We start from the raw sequence: 23,385 nt of genomic DNA, 5'->3' as shown, positions 1-23,385 counted from the left end.
GGCAATGGGAGGGCAGACATTACTAAGAACTTTGTTCCCCACATTTGCACCATCCACCTGCTAACAACAATTTATAGAAGGTACTGCTCTACAGTAGGTGCAGAGCATGTGTATCTACAGCCATAAATGCTACGGACAGAAAATGTTATTAATGCTGTAAGCGTTTGTTTGTAGCATGTAGTGCTGCAGGTTTACATGCGACCACCCTCATCAACGGAGCCGGTCTGTTTCAGATCTCTCTTCTTACCAGTTTTTGATTTAATTTATTACCCTCCCAATACACATTGTCACCATGCCACGTTTACTCGCCACTCCTTACACACGGTCACACTGTGCGAAAAACAATCTAATATGGACTCTGTGGCTGTGCGCATTGCCCACTAAGGAAGGAGCCACAGTGCATCTTGTGAAGGAAAAGACTTTTTCAAGGAAAAACAACTTGCAAACGTCCATGCGCAGCTCTGGATAGTAGTGTGTGCAGAGCATGTGAATATACAGCATTATTCGCTAGGACCAGATGCTTACAGGATAAGTAAATTTTCCTTTGTGACCTAGTTGTTTGTCTTCTTACAGCTCCTCCACTTAGACAAAAGAAGAGAATATCTTTACCAGCTGCAAGAATTCTTAGTGACCGATAACAGCCGGAATTGGCGCTTTCGAGCAGAACTGGCAGAGTATGTATTTACCTCTGATAAGTGGAGTGTTGTGTTTGGTTTTTTCTTAATTGAATCACAGCCTTTTCACATTATTTGTAATGGATACTTCGCTACTTTTCCCTAAGGTCTTACTCTCAAGATGGTCACCCCTCGCCACTAATGTGTAATTGGTGATTGCCAACATTAAGTACTCATGATTGTTTTTGTATTAAGTGCCTATCAATACCAAAATATCAATATAAAAAACAATTCACTTACCAGTATTTCTAAATCAACAGGCGGGTTTTCTGGCTGAATTTACCAAGAAAGTCACAAACCGGCTCTAGATGACAGCATTCTTAATCAAATTAGAACGTGGCTACCCAACAATAGATCTCTGCAACATTTCAAAATAAAAATGGCAAGACTTTGTGTTCAGAATACTGGAACCAGGTTTATTGAGTAAGGTAATTTTGTTGAAGTCACTAAGGGCATTACTTTTCCTTCAATTCCTTTGATGCCCACCATTCTACTGAAACTTTGAAATTGCTTAAACCCTCCTTTTTAATACATACAAGTCATCGCTAAGGAAGGCCCTAAACAGCCCATAGGACAGTTTGCATTATATTTAAAAAGTAGGATTTGTTTCTTTAGTTTTACTTGTTCTGGTAGTGGAATGACTCCTAAATTAGGTTTTCACTAGCGTAAGGCATACTTCTCCCATAGGCTAACATTGGCTTACCTTATTACGTTTAATAGATGCTAACGTTTGATTGGGAACAGGTAGAAACATCAGGTTTGGATGGAAATGGTTTGCATATAAAAATCCTCTTTAATGGTCAAGTCAGATTTAAGTCAGAGTTCTGAAAATGTCGCTTTTATAAAGTTTGCGTTGTCTTGACCTAATCATTTGTTGCTGTCAGTGTCCAGGGTCATATGACTGTTAATAGCTTAGCTTTTGGACTTTGTGTTTTGCCCCCAGACAGTGAGACATCCGGGGGCTAGCTGTGGGCAGGATGGGCCATCCTGCCAGAATGGCAGTGGGCAGAGCTGTCCCTGCCTCACTTAAACTTTAAATGACTGCCTCCAGTACAATCGCAAATTAACGTGCCACTAGCCTTTTGTCATCCCAGATGTCTCGTAGTCTTGGCAAGGGAAGGAAGGAACTTTCCAGAACCAGATTTGGCGTTAGCCTAGAAGATTCCCCCACTTCAGAGGCTGGCATCTGGTATAAATATTGGACCCTCGGAACCCTTCTTCAGTACATTCCTTGACCAGTGGAAGACTTCAGAAGGACTGCCTTGGACCCCTAGAGGACAGCTCTGCTTGAGGCTTGCCTTGCCTCCTAGAGGACTGCATTGTTTCTTGAGTCCTGTCTTGCTGCATGAATCCAGGACTACCAGACACTCTAAGAGCTAGGATGCGTGCCTCCTGCGTGAGCTACAGGGACATAAGCTCCAGAGACCATGCTCCTGGCTTCTGCTGGAGTAAGTCCTAACTTCCCAAGTGGTGGTGCTGAACCCTTCTTTGTGGAGTTAAAGGTGCTAATCCTGCCTAACCCTAAAAGTTGGCACTTGGAAAAGATTTCACCAAATTGTGACTGAGAACTGATGGAAGACCAGGACTGCACTAGTCGCCGATCCGCCCAAGGTGCATCACTGATCGACCTGGGTTCGTGGTAGCTCCAACTACTTTTTTCTCCACTGCAGCAAATCCTGTTCATCAGGACCTCTCATGAAAGTATCACACATTGTGGAGTCCTCGTCGGCTACAGCCTGCGGCTTCGACCTGCTGAAGATTTTGACTTCCAAAAAAATGACAAGTCTTGAGGTAAAAATCTTGACAGCGACTCCAGTGGCTCCCTGACGACTCCTCCTTGGACACCGTCCGCTGCCTTGCCACACTGGACTTTTCTTTCTCAGGAACTTTTCTTCAGAATTTCTTCTAAGTCCAAAGGTAAGCCCAGACCAAGCCCAATCCACATTGTGTATCCGTCGCAGTCGACCTTTCCACTTTGGCACTTTTTCTCTCAACTAGATACCTGCGGTTGTCATTTTCAGCTTTTAGGCGCTATTTGCCTCTAAAAACTTTAACTCTGGTTCTACTGATTGGATGTAATTTGTTTTGGTGTCATTTTACTGAATAAACTGTTCTATGTTTTTCTAAAGTGGTTTGGGATTTTTAAAAATTTTTTTTTTTTTTTAAAGAAACCTTTATTATACAATAAAATACAGACAAGGGCCTACAACCACCAAGGCCGGCCGCTACAGAGCCCGAGGGCCCGCAATGCAACACATTCAAATGAACCAGAGGCAAAGCTCCCGGCAGTTCGTGAGCACATGCAACAGGCCGTGGCCATAGGCCGAGAGCAATCGGAAAGAACAGTTTCATTTTCAATTAAATACAAAACTCACTCAAGGCAATGAGAGTCCGAAATAGCAGCGTGCGCTTCCCAGGACGGGGGACAAGGTACAGTGTCCGAAGCAGTTCTTGACAGGAAGTGGTAGCGGGGGGCAACGGGAAGATAAAGCATGGAACACACCTCACACAATCCCGCAGAATGTGTGGCTAGGGGGACAAAGCAATATCGACCTCTAACGGCAGAGGCGGGGTGCAGATATGTCCACGATATAAATTCCATGGACCCCATACCTTAGTCCATTTCCCAGGCTTGCCTCTCGCCACATACACCGTCTTTTCCCTAAACATACACCAGTCCATATTCTCCTTCCATACCGCGATCGTGGGCGGCCTTGGGGAGCCCCACAGCTGTGCAATGTTACGCTTAGCCACCATGTACCCCAAAGTCACCCACTGCGTCTGTGCCACATTATAGTCATTCGGTTCCCAGACATTCAACAAACACCTCCTAGCCTCTGGCAACAGAGCAATGTGCGTGACCTCCTCCATTACGGCGTGGATATCGTTCCAAAATCGCACAACCTCCAAACATTCCCATGGGATATGAAGGAAGGTACTCGACAGGCCACATCCACGCTTACACAATCCGTCCCTCGAGTAACCCATACGTAGCAAACCGGGCCCCGTGACATACACTCTGTGGAGGATCTTCAGCTGCACGAATCGTAAGCGGGCCGGGATCGCCACCTCTTTCGGGGAGGCCACTGCCGTTACCCAGTCCTCATCGTCCAGTTCCAAGCCGTCGCCCGTCCATGCCTCCCGCAGACGGGTCAGCAAGTCCGCGCGATCATTAATAAGTTTTTTGTAGATCAGCGAAATAGTGCTGTCGGGCACATAGCCATCCAACACTCTATCCTCCAGCGGGGAATATTCGGGGATAGCAGCAACGTCCGGAAAGACCGAACAGAGCGCATGGTGAACTTGTGCATACCGGAAGTACTCTCTATCATTTAATTTGTATTCGGTTTTAAGCGTTTCAAACGTTTTAAAAGACCCCTTCGCCCAAAGATCACCCACCTTACATATACCAATCATATCCCATTTCTCAAAGCCTTTCGTTTTCCACAAACAACCCAGCCGCTCGGAGGCATACAACTGCGTCAACCGAGCCAAGCGACCCCTCCACCCCATTGCAGCACTCGCCGCATGCCACACCCGTACCGCAACCTGCGTGGGTCCTGTCAACCGTGCATCCGGGGTCACCGAATACAGCGCCCTATTATAATCCCCACCCGGGAGCAGTAATTTATCCATCTCGAAGGCTGGATTCAAGGCAGGACCATATATCCCGTGGTTCACCGCCGCCAATTGAGACGCCCAATAGTATCTTTTTTTTTTTTTTTTGTAAAAACCTTTATTGACATTTCAACCAAAGACAAGTATGGGCCTACAACCCCCGGGGCCGGCCGCTAAGCAGTCAGAGTAACAGAAAGCAAATTTTAATCACAGGCAGCACCTCGGGGAGCAGATTCTCCATGCTAGTATACTCTTGGCCACTGAACAGCCCAAGTAGGGACCAGGATACAAAAGGTTTTCATTTTATAATAAGGGATAGAAGGATCAGGTGCCAAACAATTTCCCAGCAGCGAAAAATGGCAGGCAGAATAGTAAACGTCCAATAGTATCTTTTAATATCGGGGAGGGCGACCCCCCCATCGTACCAGGGGAGCGTCAACTTGGCGAGAGAGATCCGCGGCCGCCCGTCCCAAAACAGTTGGCGCTGAAGACCCTCCACCTCACGAAAATAACGGGCTGGTACGACATCTAGAGTATTTTGCAAAGCGTACAAGAAGCGAGGTAGCGACATCATTTTAAACAATGCCGCCCGTCCGAGCGGCGAGAGCGGAAGTCGTCGCCACCTCGCGACGTCGGCCTTCAATCGCTGGAGGGGAGGGAGAAGGTTTCGCTCATAGCGGGCCGCGGGATCCAGAGAGATAATGATTCCCACATATTTGAACCCCAGTGTGGCAATCTGGATAGGGCAATCTCGCGGCAAAAGGGGGGCCTCGCCCGAGAGGACGTAAACACATGACTTGGCCCAGTTGATGACCAGGCCAGAGTTGCGACCAAAGGAATTCAATACGTCCACCAATACAATTAGCGACTGTCGGGGAGAGGTGAGATACAGAAGGATGTCATCCGCGTAAAGGGAGACACGGTCATCAAACTCCGGCGTCCATATAATGCCCCGCAGCTACGGCTCCCAACGCAACCAGGCGGCGAGAGGCTCCAAATAAAGTGCAAAGAGAAGGGGTGATAACGGACAACCCTGCCGCGTACCTCTCCCCAGTGCGAAGGGAGCCGACACCCTACCATTCACCACAACCTGAGCCAGTGGGTCAGCATATAGTAATTTTACCCAACCAATAAACTCAGGGCCGAACCCGAATTTCGCCAACACGGCCCAAATATACGGCCACTCCAAAGTGTCGAACGCCATAGTAGCATCTAAAGATGCCAAGATGGCCGGCTCACGTATAAACTCCGCTCTAGCAAGCACGCCATGCAACCGCCTCAAATTCAGGACGGTATTCCGATGGGGTATAAAACCGGACTGATCCTGATGAATCAAGTCGCCCACAACCCGGACCAGCCGATTAGCCAATACCTTAGCCAGAATTTTGGGTTCTGCGTTCAACAGCGAGATGGGCCTATAGGAGGCGCAGCGATCTCGCGGCTTCCCCTCTTTGTGTATCACAACTATGGTGGCGAGACGTTGGTCAGGGGGGAGGGAGCCCGCCGCACGTGCCGCAAAAAACATGTCCCGGAGATACGGCGCTATCTTATCGGGACGCAACTTGTATAGTTCAATGGGAAGTCCATTAGGACCCACAGCCTTACCAGACGCGATCGAGCGAGTGGCCAAAGCGATCTCCTCTGACGACAACTTCGCCTCCATCAATATTGCATCAGCCTCCGATAGGGTTGGCAATGCAATGTCTCTAAGCAACAGATGAGAATCCTCCTCCGAACGCACAGAAACCGGAGAGTATACCCCGCGGAAATAATCCGCGAAGCAGTCAACAATATTCACAGGGTCAGTCACACGTACTCCATCCATTCTCTCCACAACGGGCACCACCCTGCTCGCTCTCTCCTTCTTATCCAACCAAGCAATCAACTTTCTGGCCTTATCCCCCACATCATACAGTCGTCCTTGCTGCTCTCTACCCATCTCTTTAGCGGAATCCGTGACAAGCGCTCTATAATCTGATTGTTTGAGGCTGAGAACGTGCAATTTCTCATCAGTAACACCCCGCTCCAAGTCCTCCTCCATTTCAGCTATTTCAGTTTCCAGGCGAACCACCTCTGCTCTCTCGCACCTCTTAGCATGAGAGATAAGTGACAAGGCCTGCCCCCTGATCACCACTTCATACCCCTCCCATAGGGAGACAGCTGACGACACCGACCCCACATTATCATTGAAGTAGTGATTGGTGGACTTGACCAGTTCCGCGCGGATCTTAGGGTTACGTAAATACCAGGGGTTGATGGGCGCTACTCTCCCCTCCGCCCCAGGGACAACCCTCAGTTGCAACCATACAGGGGAATGGTCAGAAATACCTCGGGCCAAATGACGCACCTCCCCAATCATCCCAGCTTGGATCGCCGGCATAAGCATGTAATCAAGTCTCGAGAGACTCCCATGGGCCCCGGAGTGAAAGGTGTATTGCGCCTGTCCCGGGTGCATCAATCTCCAGCAATCTACAAGTCCCAAAGTGTCCATAAAGCCACCCAACCAGGCCTGAGCCCTAGGGAGATCCCTGGGGGGGCGGCGATCCTCCAACCCGGATACAACAGCGTTAAAGTCACCCCCCAACACCAGAACCCCCCCAGGGAGTCCCAAGTCCAGACGCCCCAAATCAGCAAATGTATCCGTCTGTAACCCCGGAGGCACATAAACAGCAACAAGCGAAACAGTCCTACCCTCCCATCTCCCCACCAGTGCCACATAGCGCCCCCTATCATCGTGAAGCACCTCGTCCACCTCCAATGGGAGAGAGGCCCTAACCAAAATGCCCACTCCCCTTGAGCCAGAAGTGAAACCAGAGTGAGCTGCAAGGTGATAGCCCCTCCTATTTAGGGCATGGAAGGAGTTTCCAATCAAATGTGTCTCCTGCAGGAAAACAATGTCGGGCGAAATCCGTTTCAGAAACTGCAACACCACCCCGCGCTTGATCCTGTCCCCCAATCCATTCACATTCCACGAAAGGATTCTCAATCCCCTACCCCCCACCCCACTCCCGTGCATGATACCCACATCCCGGAAAGCACAACCCGGACAAGTCAGCAGAGAACTTCACATTGCTTTGCGAAACAAACAAACAGTCCCCAACACCCCCCCTCCCCCATAATCCCCCAACCACAACTCCCCCCTCCCTGCACCCCTGCTTGAGCCCAAACAGCCCCCCCAACTCGCAGTGTGCCTGTCGCCCTAACATATACCACAAAAAGAACCCCAGAAGGAGGAAAGGGCCCCGATAAGCTCCCCACCACCTCCAAGCATTTGAGGGGCATAGTGTCCCAAACTAGAGTCCAGTTGAGCCAAGGTACAAGACGTCACCAGTCTAGTCCATCCCCAGGAACCAAGTTCTAGTCCTGCTGCACCAAACCCTCTCCGCCATCCGACCGTCCCGATCCTGTCCCCGAGGCAGGGCATCCAACCAGTCTCCAACCGCCTCCGGCCGGTCGAAGAAGTGTGAGCGACCCCGGAACTCAACCCGCAGCCTAGCCGGGAATAACATCGCATATTTCAGCTCCATGTCCCTCAAGCGCCGTTTGACTCCCAAAAATCCCAGCCGTTGTTTTTGAACCGCTTGCGTGAAGTCCGGGTAAAAACTGACATTGGAGTTCTCAAACTTCAGCGGCCCGGCCACCCTCGACGCCTGAAGGATAGCATCCCTATCCCGAAAGTTAAAGAGTCGGGCGATTATAGGCCGCGGGGGAGCACCCACTTTGGGCGCACCACCCGGAATCCTGTGGGCCCCCTCCACTGCGAAGAACTTGCTCAGTCCCTTGGGCGCGAGACGATTGATCACCAGATCCTCCACGAAAAGGTCAGCAGCAGAGTCCTCCGATCTTTCCGGCCCTCCAATGATACGAACATTATTCCGTCTAGCCCTGCTTTCGGAGTCCTCAAGTCGACGGTCCGCCAGGTCACTGGATAGCCGCAACCTACGGACCTCCGTCTGCAGGGCAGCCACGTCCACAGTTAGGCTCGACGCAGCTTGAGCCAAGGAGTCGACCCGCTCGTTAGTTTTGGACAGGTCTGCCCTGACCAAATTCACATCGATCAGGACCGCGTCCAATTTATGAGCCAGGGTATCAAACTGCTGACCCACAGCAGCCTTCATCTCCTCGATGGCGCCCATAACATCCAGCAAGGTCAATTCTGACGATGGGCCCGAGACCTCCTTGGACCTCTCAGGCGATTTATGCGAGCCACTAGGGGATCCCTTTTTTCTGCGCATAACGATCCATATTATTGACCTGAGTATAGGCTCCCCTCCGGGTTGACTTGGGTTTCGACTTGTCTCCGTCTAGTCTCGCCGCCATCGTCCGAAGGCCACCAAGGTTGGCACCCGCCAGCACCAGGAACAAGGACCAGGTAGCTACTGCAATTGAACACAGCCGTCGCAGACAGGAAGCCCGAGTATTGTCCGAGAGTCAGGCCAGACACTCCGCCATCCGCGCCCCTCTGAAACACCAAAGTCCCTCAGCCGATATCTTGAAAACGAAAGTGAAAGTGCGGGGTACGTGGCAGGTCGAGCCCAGCATGCCGCTGTTGTTCACTTCGTACCCGGGCACCTCACCAACTCGAGATCGGGACCAAGGCAAGAGCAGGCCGCAAACTTCGGAGCGCAACCATTCCGGTTCCCGGCGTCCGATCTGAATTTGGAAAACGGGTGGCACCTCAGCGCAAGTTCATCAGCAAAAGCCCGTCAAATAAATCAGGATTAAGTCAGGATAGACTTGGGAGGTTGCGGAGGCCCTCGAGAGCCGTAAGCCTACGCGGCCATCTTGGTTGCGCGCTAGGCTCCTCCTCCTGGTTTGGGATTTTTGTTGTTTTGATTTTATTACTATTAGTATGCTGCCTAAATACTTTTCATATTGTCTGTTCAGCCGGACTGCTTTTGTGGCAAGCTACCAGAGGCTTAAGCACCGGTTAATTTAGTGACTTTTGTAGATCACCTTAACAGGAATTGTGGTTGTTGCTTGAGTAGGGTTAACAGCCTCCCTCGACCAATAACCCAATTTCCTCCAGAGGACCTTTCCCAACCCGAAGTTCTTGGTGGCAATTGGACATTGTTTCTGAACCCCATGTTTGAAGTTTTCAGATGTGCAGCAGTCCCTAAAAACATTGGACCAATGAAACCTTCAGATTGTAGTATATCCTACTTTTCCAAGAGATTCCTCTACACCCCCCCCCCCCCCCCTTTTCATTCCTTCCAGTCTGAAGACCATGTTCGGATATTGCAGCAAGAGATGGCTGTCCTGCAGCATAAAGGAGTGGTGGAGTTGGTGCTCAGGAATTTGGGGTGCCACTCATTACTTCCTGGTCTCCAAGAAGGATGACGGTCTGTGTCAAATCCTAAACCTCAGGATCTTGAATTGATTCCTCCGCAATGATTGGTTCTGAATGCTGTCCCTCGCTCTCGTTCCTTTGAAAGCGGTAGTGTGATACTGGATTGTGTCACTAAACCTACAGGATAAATATTTCCACAGAACAATCCTGTTGTCTCACAGGAAGTACTGCATTTTGAGATAGTCCACTCACTACCGATTTGTTGTCCCCCAGTTCGGAATAACGTCACACACCAAGTCTTCACACAGGTAATTGTAGTGTTTGCCGAACATCTCATTAGATCAGGAATCTCTGTATTTCAGTATCTGAACGCGTGGCTGCTCAAAGCCAGTTCACTGAAGATGGTGTCACACCACCTGCAGGCGAACAGCATCTCTGCAATTTGGCCTGAGTTTTTCCATTAGCGTACCCAAATCTCATGTAGAGCCCTCTCAACTCCTCTTGTTCACAGGGGTAGTACTTGATACAAGATCGTTCTGAGCCTCCCCTCCCAGAGGATCTGGGCATTCTGGATCTGATTCTGATGTTTAGGGAAGAAGCTTTGATTCCAATCCTGATAGTGCTTCTCCTGCTAAAGCGGCTGGCTTCTTGCATCCTCTTGGTCATGCACGTGCATTAGCACATTTGTACTCCCAATGGTGCCTCTGTAAACCATGGTTCAGCATGAGAGAGATCCAGCACACACCATTGTAATCTTCCGGCACACTGCGGCGGACCTGACTTAGTGGCCCGTGGAGGCGCACCTGCTCCAGGGGATGTCCTTCTGCCTTGGATATGCTGGTGATGGGTGGGGTGCTCATGGGAAGTGCAGGAGATTAGAGGCCACTTATCTCCAGAGGAGCAAGTTCTGCACATGGACCTTCTCAAAATCAGGGCTTTTCAGCGGGCGCTCAAGGTCTTCCTTTCTTCAGACTGTCTGTTCATAACCTAATGGACAACATGACCGCAGTGTGCTTTTTCAGCAATCCAGGAGAATGGAAGACTCTCAAGGTGCAGAGGTTCTGGGCACGGGTGCACCAGCATAGGATCTTGCTGGTCACTAACCATTGGGAAGGCTCTCTAAACTCCAGAGCCGACAGCCTGTGTCATCTTGCTGATCACGAGTGGGGTCTCCACCAAGAGGTAGTATGGGACTAATTTGCCCTGTGGGGGACCCCTCAACTGGATCTGTTCACAACTTGCAGCACTCCCCATTGTCTGCAGTTCTGTGCCCTCCAGGATCTGCTGAAGCAAGCCTTAGGGTACATGTTTCGGTTAAAGTGGTATTTCGTTCCATTCCTGTGATTGCTCTGTTTCGGAGGCAGAATTGCCAAGACTGGGCCAATGTCCCCTCCTTCGCCCCAGGTTAGCAAAGAAGGGTGTGGGATGCTGAGCTCTTTCACTTCTCCCTGTGTCTCTTGGTCGGTCTTCCTCTCAGAGTGAACCTCCTCCAAGCCAGAGAACCAGATTCTCCATCTCAACCTTCAGAGCCTCCACATTCATGACTAGAGATTGATTGGGGCAAAAAGAACTATTGATGGACAGAATGCAGCAGAACAATGTCATACATTCACCCCAGTACAGAGATCTGGGCCTAAATCCATCGTGTTTTTTGCTCACCATGCTATTCCAGTTTGGACCCAGCCATATGCAAATCAGTCTTGATCCTGTGCCCAATAGGAACAGTTCAGCCCGAACTGCCAGGTGAGGTCCTCCCTGGACTGGAAAAAAGCATCCTAGGACTGGTTTCGAGGTTTCACCCCTCTTCAGCCAGGATAGCTTGATTCCAGTGGCATGGAGAGCACGGGACTCGCGTCTGAGCATACCCGACAGTTCTTTCAGCTGCCACCAGAGGCCGTTCTTTCTGCTTGATTTCCCTCTACCAAAAAGGTATACTCTGGAAGGTGGATTTGTTTTTGCTGCAGTGCATGATGTATTTCTCTCGAAGGTCTGGCTATTTGAGGTCCTTTGCTTTCAAACTTTCACTAACCAAACAGTTTTGTGTGTTGAGTACTGTTAAGGGATACATTGCAGGCTTGTATGCATTTCTCTGCCTCCCAGATCAACCATACTTGTTCAGATCCTCAATCTGATGAGATTTTTTTAAAGAAAGGACTGCCAAACCTTTTCCTCCCACCCCATTTGTTATGCCCCAGTGGGATCTGAAATGTATGTTGTCTTCTTTAATGGTGCTGCCTTTGAGCCCCGGGGCAGTTGCCAATTGAAATTAACTCTTATAACAAGTTAGTGGCATCCTTTCCATCTGGTGTAATTCGTTATCCTTCATGTTTTTTTGCCCCATGCCCCATTCCACCTAAGAGGAGGAGAGGCTCCACTGACTTGACCCCGGAATGGTAGCCGGTTACTGCATTGGCTACACTAAAGGCATATGGTCCAAATGACAGCTGTTTGTGCGGGGGGGGGGGGGGTAGATGGGCAACAGGAAGTGGAAGGCAGCCCAAATCCATATAGATAATTTTGTGCTTCAAGATGTTCTATGCTCTTGCAAAAATGGTGCTGCTAAAGGGGACATGGGCCCATTTGCATTACTGAGATCTGTCTGGAAGTGGGACGGGGTTCCATTCGCACTTTCATAACGCATTATTGTATAGATTAAGAGTTGACAAGGGATGGCCATTATGCATGCTCTGTACTCCAATATTTCCTTATTTGACCATTCCTTCAGACTCACCACCTGGGGGGCTGCTAAAATCTGTTCAACTGGCGAGGAATCAGCTGGTAGAAGTAGCCATCAGAAGAAAGTTAACTTCAGTAACTGTCTTTCTGGTGGATACTAACCAACCTGCAGATTCCGCACCAACACCACCCTCCTACTCAGTCTGAAGGATGGTCCTATATAGGACTGGTAAAAAGGTTCCTATTATATTGCTGCTCTGCTTCTATTGTAGTTTCTCATCTTCCTCTAACGGCATGGAACAAATGGACGCCAAACTAGCGTTGAAGTGCCTAGGTGGATGCTTCATAGCTCCAGTAACATCACAAGGGAGTCATTACTGGATGCTGGGTTCCCTAGACTATGCATTTTGATTATTTGAACTGCAAAACAATACACAGAAATACAGAAACAAGCATTCAAACAAATAGTGTTTGGGAATCCTAACCATTTGTTGGTGGTTCACAACCTTTATTCATATGTGAGGAAATCTCTTTTTATGAACTGCAGACCAGGTGATTTATACTCCTGGGTCCTTCACAATTTTTTGGGTGTTTCAACTCAGTCCTGACTAAGACTCCTCCCAAATAATTGATAGTGGTCGACATTTTGATATGTAGACTGCCATTTATTGATATTCGCCTGAATTGCACTCTAAATCTGAGATAAAACTAAAATTAATTTTATGAATAGGTCTACATAGCTTACTACTTTGTACATTTTCTCTTTTTAGCACAATTAGTAGCATGTCACTTTCACTGCCCCGTAACTGGAGCACTTACTATTGCATATTTGTCTAAATGTGTTCCAGTCATCTAAATGACAGTAAATTCTGCCAATAGCAGGTTTGTGTATGCTTGTTTAGACAAGGAAGCTCCTGCTTGAGGCTTCCTCTGAAGGAACCATTGACCACTAAAACTACAGAAAGGAACTGGCATGCTAAGGTGGGATCTCCATTTGCTTCACTGAGGCAGTAATGTCTCTGAAGCAGGGCGATCTGTGGCCACCACCCGCTGTCATTCTGCTGGAGGAGGACACCGTTCCCTCCAACAGTTTTTTTTTTTTTCAGGTCCTTGGAGCGCTACGCACTTCCTAGCAGGGGGCAGCTGCAGATAGTCCGAAATGGCTACCAGAGGTTCGGGCAACAAAGTGCTCACTTTCTAAAGTTAACTTTCTATTATAAGTTACCTTAAATGCAACCCCAGCAATGAGTCTGGTCTCATGGAGAAATATCTTTGGTGGCCCTAAATGCAAATTAGCACTTAGCACGTTGGCTAGAGAAACTGTGTGTTAGTCAATGGGAATATCAGCCTTGCTACAGTGAAAACAGCAATCTCGTGTTCTCGGTGTCAGGGCCTGTTACACCCAAAAGGAACATGACCTTTTAAAAATATTTAGCACCCTGCCTGGTGAGTCACCAAGTCCTTCCCTAGGGGTGGCTATAATATTAATATTAAAAAGGAAGGTTTTGACTTTGCAAAAGGTTTATTTTGCTATGTTGAGTTGGTAGTTTTAAAGCTGTCCAACTAGGCTTCAGCGACAGGCCTAGAGTCATGTTTTCCCTTTCTCACTGTAGTGGTGGCACAATTAAGTGTTGCAGTACACTAGTCACATCTAACTTACCAACCCTGGGAGAGTCTTGTACCATATACTAGGAATTTATAGTTGCGTTCAATAAGCAAATTTGACATTAGCCAATTGTACTCATACTGTGAGGGGTCCGAGCACATGACTTGGATAGCAGGGCCCAGTGGACTACATAGTTGAGAAAACAATCACCTATGTTATCCAAAAGTGGGGGTGAACCTGCAAAAAGCCATTTCCTTTCTCATGGATTTTCTAAGGGAGGTTAAACACCCCTTGACTAGGACTTGCTGTTGTTTCAAGTGGAAGAGGTTTTGCTTATGGTGTCTACAGAAAGACTACAAACCTATTGCCTTCCATGGAAGTGATTTTTCCATACCTATTACATCTAATCCAATCAAAATTAGCCTTTCGTCGAAGTCCACCTTGCTGCTGCTACAGCTTACTGGGAATGTCAAAATCAGATGGCCTTCTTAATCATTCCTCTTACTGAAGACTTTTGTAGATGCTTGATTAAAGTATTCTCTCCCGTAAAGACACTCCTCCTTGGAAAGTCAATTTCGTTTCAACAGAGTTTTGTTTTTTGTATCTTTATTTTCCAGATTTTGAACAAAACAATGTACAGCAATGTATAAAGTGTAAGAAGCATGGCTTTCCAGGCAAAGGTGAGTACATTAACAGGTAATTGTCAATCACACCGTTTGCAATCACCCAGCTAAGGGTCTGTACCTATCCCACATTTCCATACCTCAGTCCCGGTCGTATCCCCGCATTTAGTCTCTGCGTTTACATAAAATAGAGCATCATCCACGTAAAGTGAAACAATATGACTGACCCCCAGTGGTATGCCCCATGCCTGCATATCTCGGTGCACCCACATCACTATTGGCTCTATTGCAATTGCAAACAATAGCGGCAAGAGAGGGCAGCCCTGTCTTCTCCCCCATCCCAGTGTCCACTCTGCTGAGCAAGTACTCCCCACTCTGACTCTCGCCCTCAGCTCCGTATAAAGTAAGCAAGCCCCCACCGCACCCGGTTTCTGAAGCATGCATTATTTCCCTCTCATGGTTGTTGGCAGTACGCCCTTGTCTCTCATTCCAGGAACTCCTCTAATAGCTTCTGCACTAGTGTCTCCGAGAATGTCTGGTAGAATTCATTTGGGAAGCCATCTCCTTCCGCTGTCCTTGAATGCAGGAGCGCTTTCAGTGCTGACCTAAGCTCTTCCAGGTTGAGGGAGACCTCTGAAGATTCTACTGCCACTGGATTAAGCTTTGGGATGGCCTTCCCTTCTTGGAATCTTAACTATTGCTTTGGTTGAACACCCCGGTCAGCAGTATACACTTGTTGCAGTTGTCGAGCAAAGGTTTGCGCCATGTCCGCCATTGATGTAACACTTTGTCCCTCAGGAGTCATTAAGTGTGTTACCAGTTGTGGAGCATTCTCCCCGAGCAGAATCCAGGCTAGGAGTTTACCCGATTTGTCACCCCCCTGGTGTATCCGCTGCTGGTATTATTGTATGGTATACTTGCAATCGGACCCTCCCCATGCAATCCTGGGACTAACTGGGGAGTGATCAGTTAGGAAAAGTGTGTAATCTCGACATCCTCCAAACGCCAAAACCTGCAAATCAAAATTCTGTCCAGTTGGCTGTATGTGGTGTTAGCGAGTGACACGTATATACTGCCTGAGTTCGGTGTTTCAGTTTCTGAACATCTTGTAGCCCAAGGTTTTGTCACCGCAGGAAGAGCTTTGGTCATTTGAGGCTTCGTACAATACCTCGGGGTGTCCTGTCTAGGTAGGGATCGAACGCACAATTGAAGTCGCCCAGCCCCAGTAGTGGCGAATCCAAATCATGCGTCAACAGATCTTGTATAGTGTGGAATATTTCTGGTCATCATTATTCGGTACGTAACTTCAGTAGTGATATTGGTTGGCTGTCCAACATGACCTGTTAGAGGACATGCAATATCAATTTTGTATCTCTTCGGGAAGGTAAGTACTCTATAGCATTTTACATATGTACCCTACCCACTAACATTCCAGGTTAGAACTTTGAAATCACTGTGCGTCATCGTCTAGGTGTGTGGACACTCGTCTCCCTTCCTCCCGTTTCGCCTACATCTTCATGAACTGCTGTTCAACAATGCAACTCGAGCCATAAAACCAACCCCACCCCCTCAACCCACCCACAGACATAAATAGATAAACCATATAGCTACTTATGCCCTCCCAGCACGTGTGCCAGGACTTGTCCCACTGCCCAGCCAATCCAACAGAGACTGACTAAACTTCCTATCAACTAACAAACAAGCTAAGCTCCCAGTCAGCCGTACACTTTCAAACATGTCACAAGTGATCTCACTCAATTAAATCAGGCACACCCAGCAAGTTTAGGTGTCTATTCTGTGTTGTAAAGGGAAAGGCATAATTACCCCGATAGGCCTTGCGTCTCAGATCTCCCCCCTCCATTCTAGGCAGGAGTGCACAATAGGTACAGTTAACATTCTGCCAGGATCATATCCAGTTCATCCCATTAACCCATCAGGCACTCGGCCAGTCCCCATCAGCCATATCTCAGACAAACCGGTCACTGTTATCAAGCTTCAGCTGCTGCCATGTGTCGCTTCTAGGGCGGCAAAGGAGTCTGGCTTTACTCTCATTGAAGGGTTGATGTTCCTTGTACCCTGTTCACCCGCGTGTGTCAGTGTATTGCTCTCCTCCACCTCTGTCCGGAATGGTATGGCTCCCAACTGCATTATGCATATCTCCAATTGTCACTGTCTGAGATTCCAGGGGACTCAGATTCAGCTTTTCTCTGCCTGCTGGTCTTTGATGAACATTGCCCCTGAGTCGGGATCCCCAGTTTTTCCTCTTGGTGCTCCTGGCCCCTGGGGTCTCGGAACTGCCCCAGAGCTCTAGCCATTCCCATTCTTCCTCTGGGCTATCAAAAAAGTATGCTTTGTCCTGAAATATAACTGTTCGATGCATGTGAGCTGTAGATCACATGCTTTGCATACTCCTGCCATCTAGTGTTGGGTCCAGATGTTTGCAAGTTGTTTTTCTTCAAAGAAGTCCTTCCAGTCTCGAGGTAGGTGACTCCTCCTTTCGGTGATAGTGCGCATGGGCATTGACTCCATTGTCAGATTGTTTTTTTCCGCCAGCAGGTTCAGACTGGTATTGCTGCGCTCCAGAATCGATCCTCGGGTTCCCCCTCGGTGCGTACTCTCTCTACCTCGACGGTATTGTTTTCGAACGAGTTTCTGTTTCTGCTGTTCGATTCGAACATCAACCAACTTTGATTTTTCGACCGGAAGATCTGCTGGCGGCCTTGCGGCCCATTCGCGTCTGTTTGGCTCCTTGCCGATGGAATGGACTCCATTTAAATTCTCCCCCTTTGCCACGCAAAATATCTGCTTACGGACTCGCATCCGGTTTGTAACTTGTACTTGTCCCCGAGCACAACGGACAAGACTGTGACATGTGACGCTCCTTCAGGTCAAAGAAAAATCTCTGTGAACCTCGGGCTCGACGTCGAGAGATGCAAAGGCAGCGGTTGGATTTTACACCGGACCTCTTCAGCAAAGACTCTGAACAAGAAGAGGTATCAGCGGCAGAGGAGGAAATGCATTCAGCTGCGTCTGACTCCAGATCAGACTCACAGATCGACCTCGGACGATGATGTGCCGCAGGGACAAGGGGACGTGAGTACTGAAGACACCTTCTACCCCCCCTCCCACTGTCCTTAAGAAATCTAAGGCTTTGGCACCGGCTCCGCCTCAAGGCCAAGGTCGGCACAGAGAAGAGGTTTCCAACGCTCCGCCTCATGGCTTGGCACCAAAACTCTCTGGAAAGCCTTCTGGTTCGGGCTGGAGTCGGCCACAAGCCCACTTCCGATCTGAAATCTTCCAGCTCTATAGCCAAGATAGGTTCCAAACCGAAATCTTCGGAACCGAAACCTTTGACACCGAAACCCAAGAAACCTCCCTCTGATTCGAAACCTTCGGCATCGAAAGGCCTTTCAGTCTCGACTCCAAAAACTTCGGTACCGAAAAGCACTTACCCTACAACACAACCGGATCCAAACATAGACACAGTACCTCCTAAACTGGATCCAAAACAGAAAAAGCTGTATATAGACACTGCCAATGCTCAAGGGTATGTTACGGCACACAGATTATATTTTCAAAGAGCCTGTCTGTGCCAGAATTCTTACTCCTAGAGTAGATACAAAATATAAATGTTTCCCCACAGATCCTATATTTATTAAAGCGCAGTTACCACTTGACTCTTTAGTGGTATCAAATGCTAGCAAGAGGGCTAACTCTCAAGCATCTGGGGATGCCCCTTCCCCAGATAAAGAATCAAAGCTTATATACAATTCAGGTAAACGGGTCGCTGTCCAAGCAACTAACCAATGGCGTATCTCTGATACGAAGGGTTTATTAGCAAGATACGATAGAGCCACTGGGACAAAATGGAACAATTACTCAGTTTCTCGCAGACGAAAATAAGGCAAAGTCTCAGGATTTAATCCAGGAAGGCAAACTAATTTCTAATGCCTCAATCAGATGCGCTCTAGATGCAGCCGACACGGCAGCTAGAGAAGTAAATACGAGCATTTTACTACGACGACATGCATGGCTGAAGATATCCGGGTTCAAACCTGAAGTTCCACAGTCCATTAGAGCTTTACCCTTTGATAAAAAACATCTTTTTGGCCCTGAAGGCAATCTAGCCCTAGAAAAAATGAAAAAGGATACCAATGTAGAGAAATCAATGGAAGCGCTTCAATCTCCCTCAAGCAGAGATTCCTTTTGGCACTCTTTTTATAGGGTAGGGTCCAAGTCCACAGGCCCTGACCAAAACACTTCCTCCTACAACGGCAATTCCCAATCATCTTTTACAAGAGGATTTTTCAGAGGGGGTTATAGAGCAAAAAGTCCCAGGGCTAGAGGTAAAACACACCTCGCACTTCCCCTTCCTTAAGCAAACAATGACTTCCCAACACTTCTCTCCGACTATTCCACTCCGGTCAGAGGAAGACTTCAAAAATGTCTCCCCATTTGGGAATCATTACCAACAGACAAATGGGTGCTTGGAATTATCCAGCATGGTTATTGCCTGGAGCTTAACAATCCTCCAAACATTCCTCCTCGATCTCACAAAATATCACCAGACCACCAGCACCTAATGCAATTTGTAATGTGGACAGCTAGAGATTGGTCCACATGTCTTGTAAGCATTATGCTTTGGGTTATTACTCGGAATCTGGTACCCAAGAGGGTCAGACCACTCTGTGCTATCTTTTGGAGTATTCTTTTGCTTATAAATTATTTAATACCCCCTTTGAAATGCATTCCTTAAGTTTTGTGGGTGATTTTGCTGTGCTCAATGGTTCACTGCCAAGGAGGATCGGGTGGAGAAGGAAAAGTGAACTAGATGCGATCAAAAAAATCTTAATTGAAGTCATATCACCACCTCTTTTTAATCAGTGGTATTGTGAATTACTGCATGACAAGGATCATCTTAAAAATAAAAATAAAGTAAAAATAAACCGATGGTCAGCTGCCACAGCTCAATGAGTAACTGAGCTCATAGCTTGCGTAAAGGAGGAGTGTTCTATTTCAGTTTTATTAAGCCTAATGTCTCAGTAGTGCTATTTTACTTGATTTTACGTTCAAAATGCAATTATAAACCGCTATTAATTTTTCCTTAACATAGACATGTACAAAAATAAAACAAGATTATTTTTTTCTTTTTTCACGAGTGCATCACAGGTGGGCAGAGCTATATGATGCTTTGAGTGGATATTCCCATAATGGAAAGCTAGAATACAAGTAACTTGTCCATGTCTTTGTCAGTTGTTATTCAGTATTGTGATTTTGGGTTTCTTCTGGCTTAACTGTTAAGCAAGTAGGTTAGATTTGACTAGTGTAAGCCATATTTTGGTGTGCATGTTTCCCACGATGTATAATGTCTAAAATGTGTGAAAAGTTTAATTTCCTATACAAATCTGTGTGTAATACTTTTCTCTACTGAGATATGGCTTGACCTAAAACATGTAATGTATGCTCTTCCACATTTCATGACTCCTTGTTTACTTCTAGGCAGCTGATTCTGCTATTAGAGCTGTATACTCCAAGGGATATATATGATTACTTGCGGCCAATTGCACTTAGCCTCTGTGCAGACAAAGTATCTGCTGTCCGATGGATATCCTACAGACTGGTAAGCATAAATTACTTGGAGAAAAATTGTATTTCTAAATTCACCACTCATTTGACTAGTTGCAGAAATTGTACAACCTGTAAAGGATTTAATAAAATATTGTTTTTCTAATTTGTTTTTATTTTCCATCAAGGTAAGCGAGATGTTAAAGAAGCTTTATTTAGCTACAACCCCTACATTTGCATTAGACCTCATGTCTGAACTTGTTGAACGATTTTGTCGTTCTCCTAAGTGGTCTGGTCGGCAAACATTTGTCTTCATCTGCCAGGTGAGTTTTTGTCAGTTGTTTTGCTAATGATTAAAACCGAAATCATTATGGCCCTGATGTATCAAAGGGTTTCACCTATTCTGTGTCTATGGGAAAATGTGTTCATACATATGGCCCTATATAGTTATAGTTTCTGCTTGGTTTTTTCCTCACATTTTTTATGGATTTTCCATTCTTTGATCTTTCCTAGATTCAGATACTTGAATTATCCCTGTTTTTGAGTTGGGAGCCCCACAGTAACACTAGAGAGCAGTGCAGAGTTAAACATAGGCAAAAAAGCTTTAACATACTCACAGAAGTAGCATATTCACATCATTGTAAAAGATCCAAACTTCAGTTAGTAAGCATACAAAACAGCATTCACCCTTCCTCACCCATGTCAACATTGCTTAAGATTTCTACTGCACATAGTGTGGACAGTCCCTGGAAAACTGCGCAGTCAGTCATGTATAATTTGACTATTGTTGCCTATTTCATTTCTGAGAGTATATCCACCATCTCTAAGACTTTCTTAACCTGACAAGACTCAAACATGTCTCGGTCTCTGAGAAGCTGGCTTGGTATATGGTGTACACTTATGTAAGTGGGCACCTTGCACCAATCCAGACAAACCTTATGGTGATTTTAGTGATCTTAGACAACCTTGGAAAGCTCTCTAAGTAGTAGCTGTGGAGAGCAGCCTTCAGGCTTAGTCCAGAAGGAGTGTAAAGCAGCTTGTTTTACCAGAACATAATCTTATTGCTATAGATTAAGTGAAAAAGAACCACACAGTGTATTTATAAAAATATGTATTTATTATAGAACACTCACTAACACATAGAGGTATCTCCTAGCCGGATATACACACAATACTTTTCAACAGAAACGGGTAAGTAGCACATAATACACTGTGGTCACCAGGGGGGAGCCCAAACCATATACTAAAATAGTGGTATGCGAACCACAACTCAAGTCAAGACTATACCCAGGAGACGTAGAAGTACCGGGGATCCAAGGAACCACCCAGGGTAAGTAACCAGGAGCCCCCGCGGAGGCCGTGTGCAGAGTGGGAACACGACCGCGGGATCAATGCAAGTCAATGGGTAAGTCTCGGTTGGAATTTTAAAGGAGGACCCTTCCCAGTGGACCCTGATGAAACACAGTGGAAGACAGAAGGTTGGAGAGCCACCCCACCTGTGGATACCTTAGGAACCAGGATACCTGCCCCAGAGGAGCCGGGTGCATAGATATGAAGTGGCGCCGGAAACCGCCGTCAAATCCAGTGGAGGACTTAAGGAAAATACCGTTGCTGGAGAAGGTGAAAGTGTCCGGTGGAACCCAAAGGTGGATTCAAGTCAAGTACCACCTGAAAGTAGAGGGGACAGTCTATTCCATTTGGAAGTGACCAGAAGTCACGGAAGACGAATGCCCACTGATGTCGGGTGCTGCAGGAGAGTTGACTGTGACCTTGGAGCTGCAGCTGTGAGGACCAGGTGACGCTGTGGAAGACCAGGAGCTGTTTACGACCTGTCCCACGTCTGATGTCGAGAGTTGAGGGGGTCTGTGTCCATCAGGAGCACCATCAAGCCTTGGCAACGGCAAACAATGTGGAAAGCAAGGAAGGTGCAGCGTCAGGACCAGCAGGGTCCAGGTGACAACACATGCAAAGGAGTCAGGCAGGCCCCAAGCAATCAGGGGAGCCAAAACAATTCAAAGATGACCCTCAAGAGGACCCACAGGCCGGAGGCACTGGAGTCGCAAGAAGGCCTAGAGTAGCTCACCAAAGAAGCAGGCCCACGATGCAAGTGATGCTATGAGGACAAATATCTTGGTCACTGAGGATGCTCTAGGTTGGGGCTACTTGAAGCCCGAAGATCTTGGTGGAAGGAAGCCAACAAGCCTTTGCTACTGCGAGTCGACGAGGTGCACAGGGGTTCGGTTCCTGCGGCTCTGATGAGGGATACTGGCCTCAAACTTGGTGAGAGGACAGGGCAGGCCTCGAGGGATGTGAAGAACCACCACCTGTGTGGCTGTGCCTTTCGGAGTCCCTGGGAGCCCAGGATCAGCAGACTGGTCAGCTTAGTTGCGGTGCCTGCAGATGCATCCTTCATGTGTCTTGGATGCCCACTGTTACGGATGCTAAGCTGTTGCCTGTAAACCAAAACAATAAAAACCGTTTCAAACAAAAAATGTGTCTTGGATGCCCACAGACTTTGGAAGGTTCCTGTATGGTGCACAGGCTTGGACGTTGCTGTAGCCGAGCAGGGCGAGGAGATAAGGAGCCGGAGGAGTCTTCCCAGTTGCAGCCTTGATTCCCAGAGCGATGTCCAGAATACCCAGACGGTTGAAGAAGTGGTGTCTGAAATTAATCTTGTCACACGATGAATCTAGGAACCCACCCTCAGGTAAGCCCTCAAGTAACCTAAGGAAAGGGTTGGGAAGATTCAGGGGTCCCGTCCTCAGGAGGGGCTCGACAATGGGTAGAATACTCCCCTGTCTTTGTCCAGTATTGTGCCAGAGCGGGAGCCAAGGGCTCCCTGAACTGGTTTGGACTGGACTATGCATGGAGGTCACCAAGTGTGCCCTGCACACAGACTATGTGGCGCTGGCAAGTGCCCCCACCCTGCCCCAATACACTAAACCCTGTCTGGGAGGTGGTCACACCTCCCTGTTACAGGATTCCAATTGTTCTGCCTTCCCCTGCCCGGGCTTGGCTCAGCAGCAGGAGGACAGAAATGTCTCTGGCTGGCAGCAGCCCTAGCTTACTGTCTGGGTCTGGAAGACTGGTACAAGGGGCCTCCCAAAGGAGCTTTACGGTGCATGGCATCATACCTCCCACACCGTTTACGGTGTGGGGGGTATGATTCTAACATGTTTGATACCAAACATTATAGGATTCGTTACAGCCAATTTCAAGATGGTCATCGCGTAATGACACGGTGCCCTTCTAGATGTTATATGGCTGTCTCACAACCCGGAAGAGTGTCCTGCTCATGCATGAGCACCCTCACACTTGGAACCCAGCACCCTG

The 23,385-nt window shown here is 47.8% G+C and overlaps 1 protein-coding gene across 4 annotated transcripts in view; it reads left to right on the top strand.

Moving 5' to 3' along the window:
• PPP4R1 (protein phosphatase 4 regulatory subunit 1) overlaps nt 1–23,385 on the top strand; it is an 803,115-nt gene that overhangs the window by 653,744 nt on the left and 125,986 nt on the right. For all 4 annotated transcript variants that reach the window (XM_085607334.1, XM_085607333.1, XM_085607331.1 and 1 more), the window contains 3 exons: nt 574–674; nt 19,987–20,107; nt 20,241–20,375. In XM_085607334.1, the coding sequence (XP_085463460.1) occupies nt 574–674; nt 19,987–20,107; nt 20,241–20,375 (357 nt within the window). The remainder of the gene's footprint in view (nt 1–573; nt 675–19,986; nt 20,108–20,240; nt 20,376–23,385) is intronic.

Source organism: Triturus cristatus, chromosome 5_2 (genome assembly GCF_964204655.1).
Source record: "Triturus cristatus chromosome 5_2, aTriCri1.1, whole genome shotgun sequence".
Classification (NCBI taxonomy): domain Eukaryota; kingdom Metazoa; phylum Chordata; class Amphibia; order Caudata; family Salamandridae; genus Triturus; species Triturus cristatus.
The sequence above is the reverse complement of the archived record's forward strand: the minus strand, read 5'-3'. Positions and strand labels throughout refer to the sequence as shown.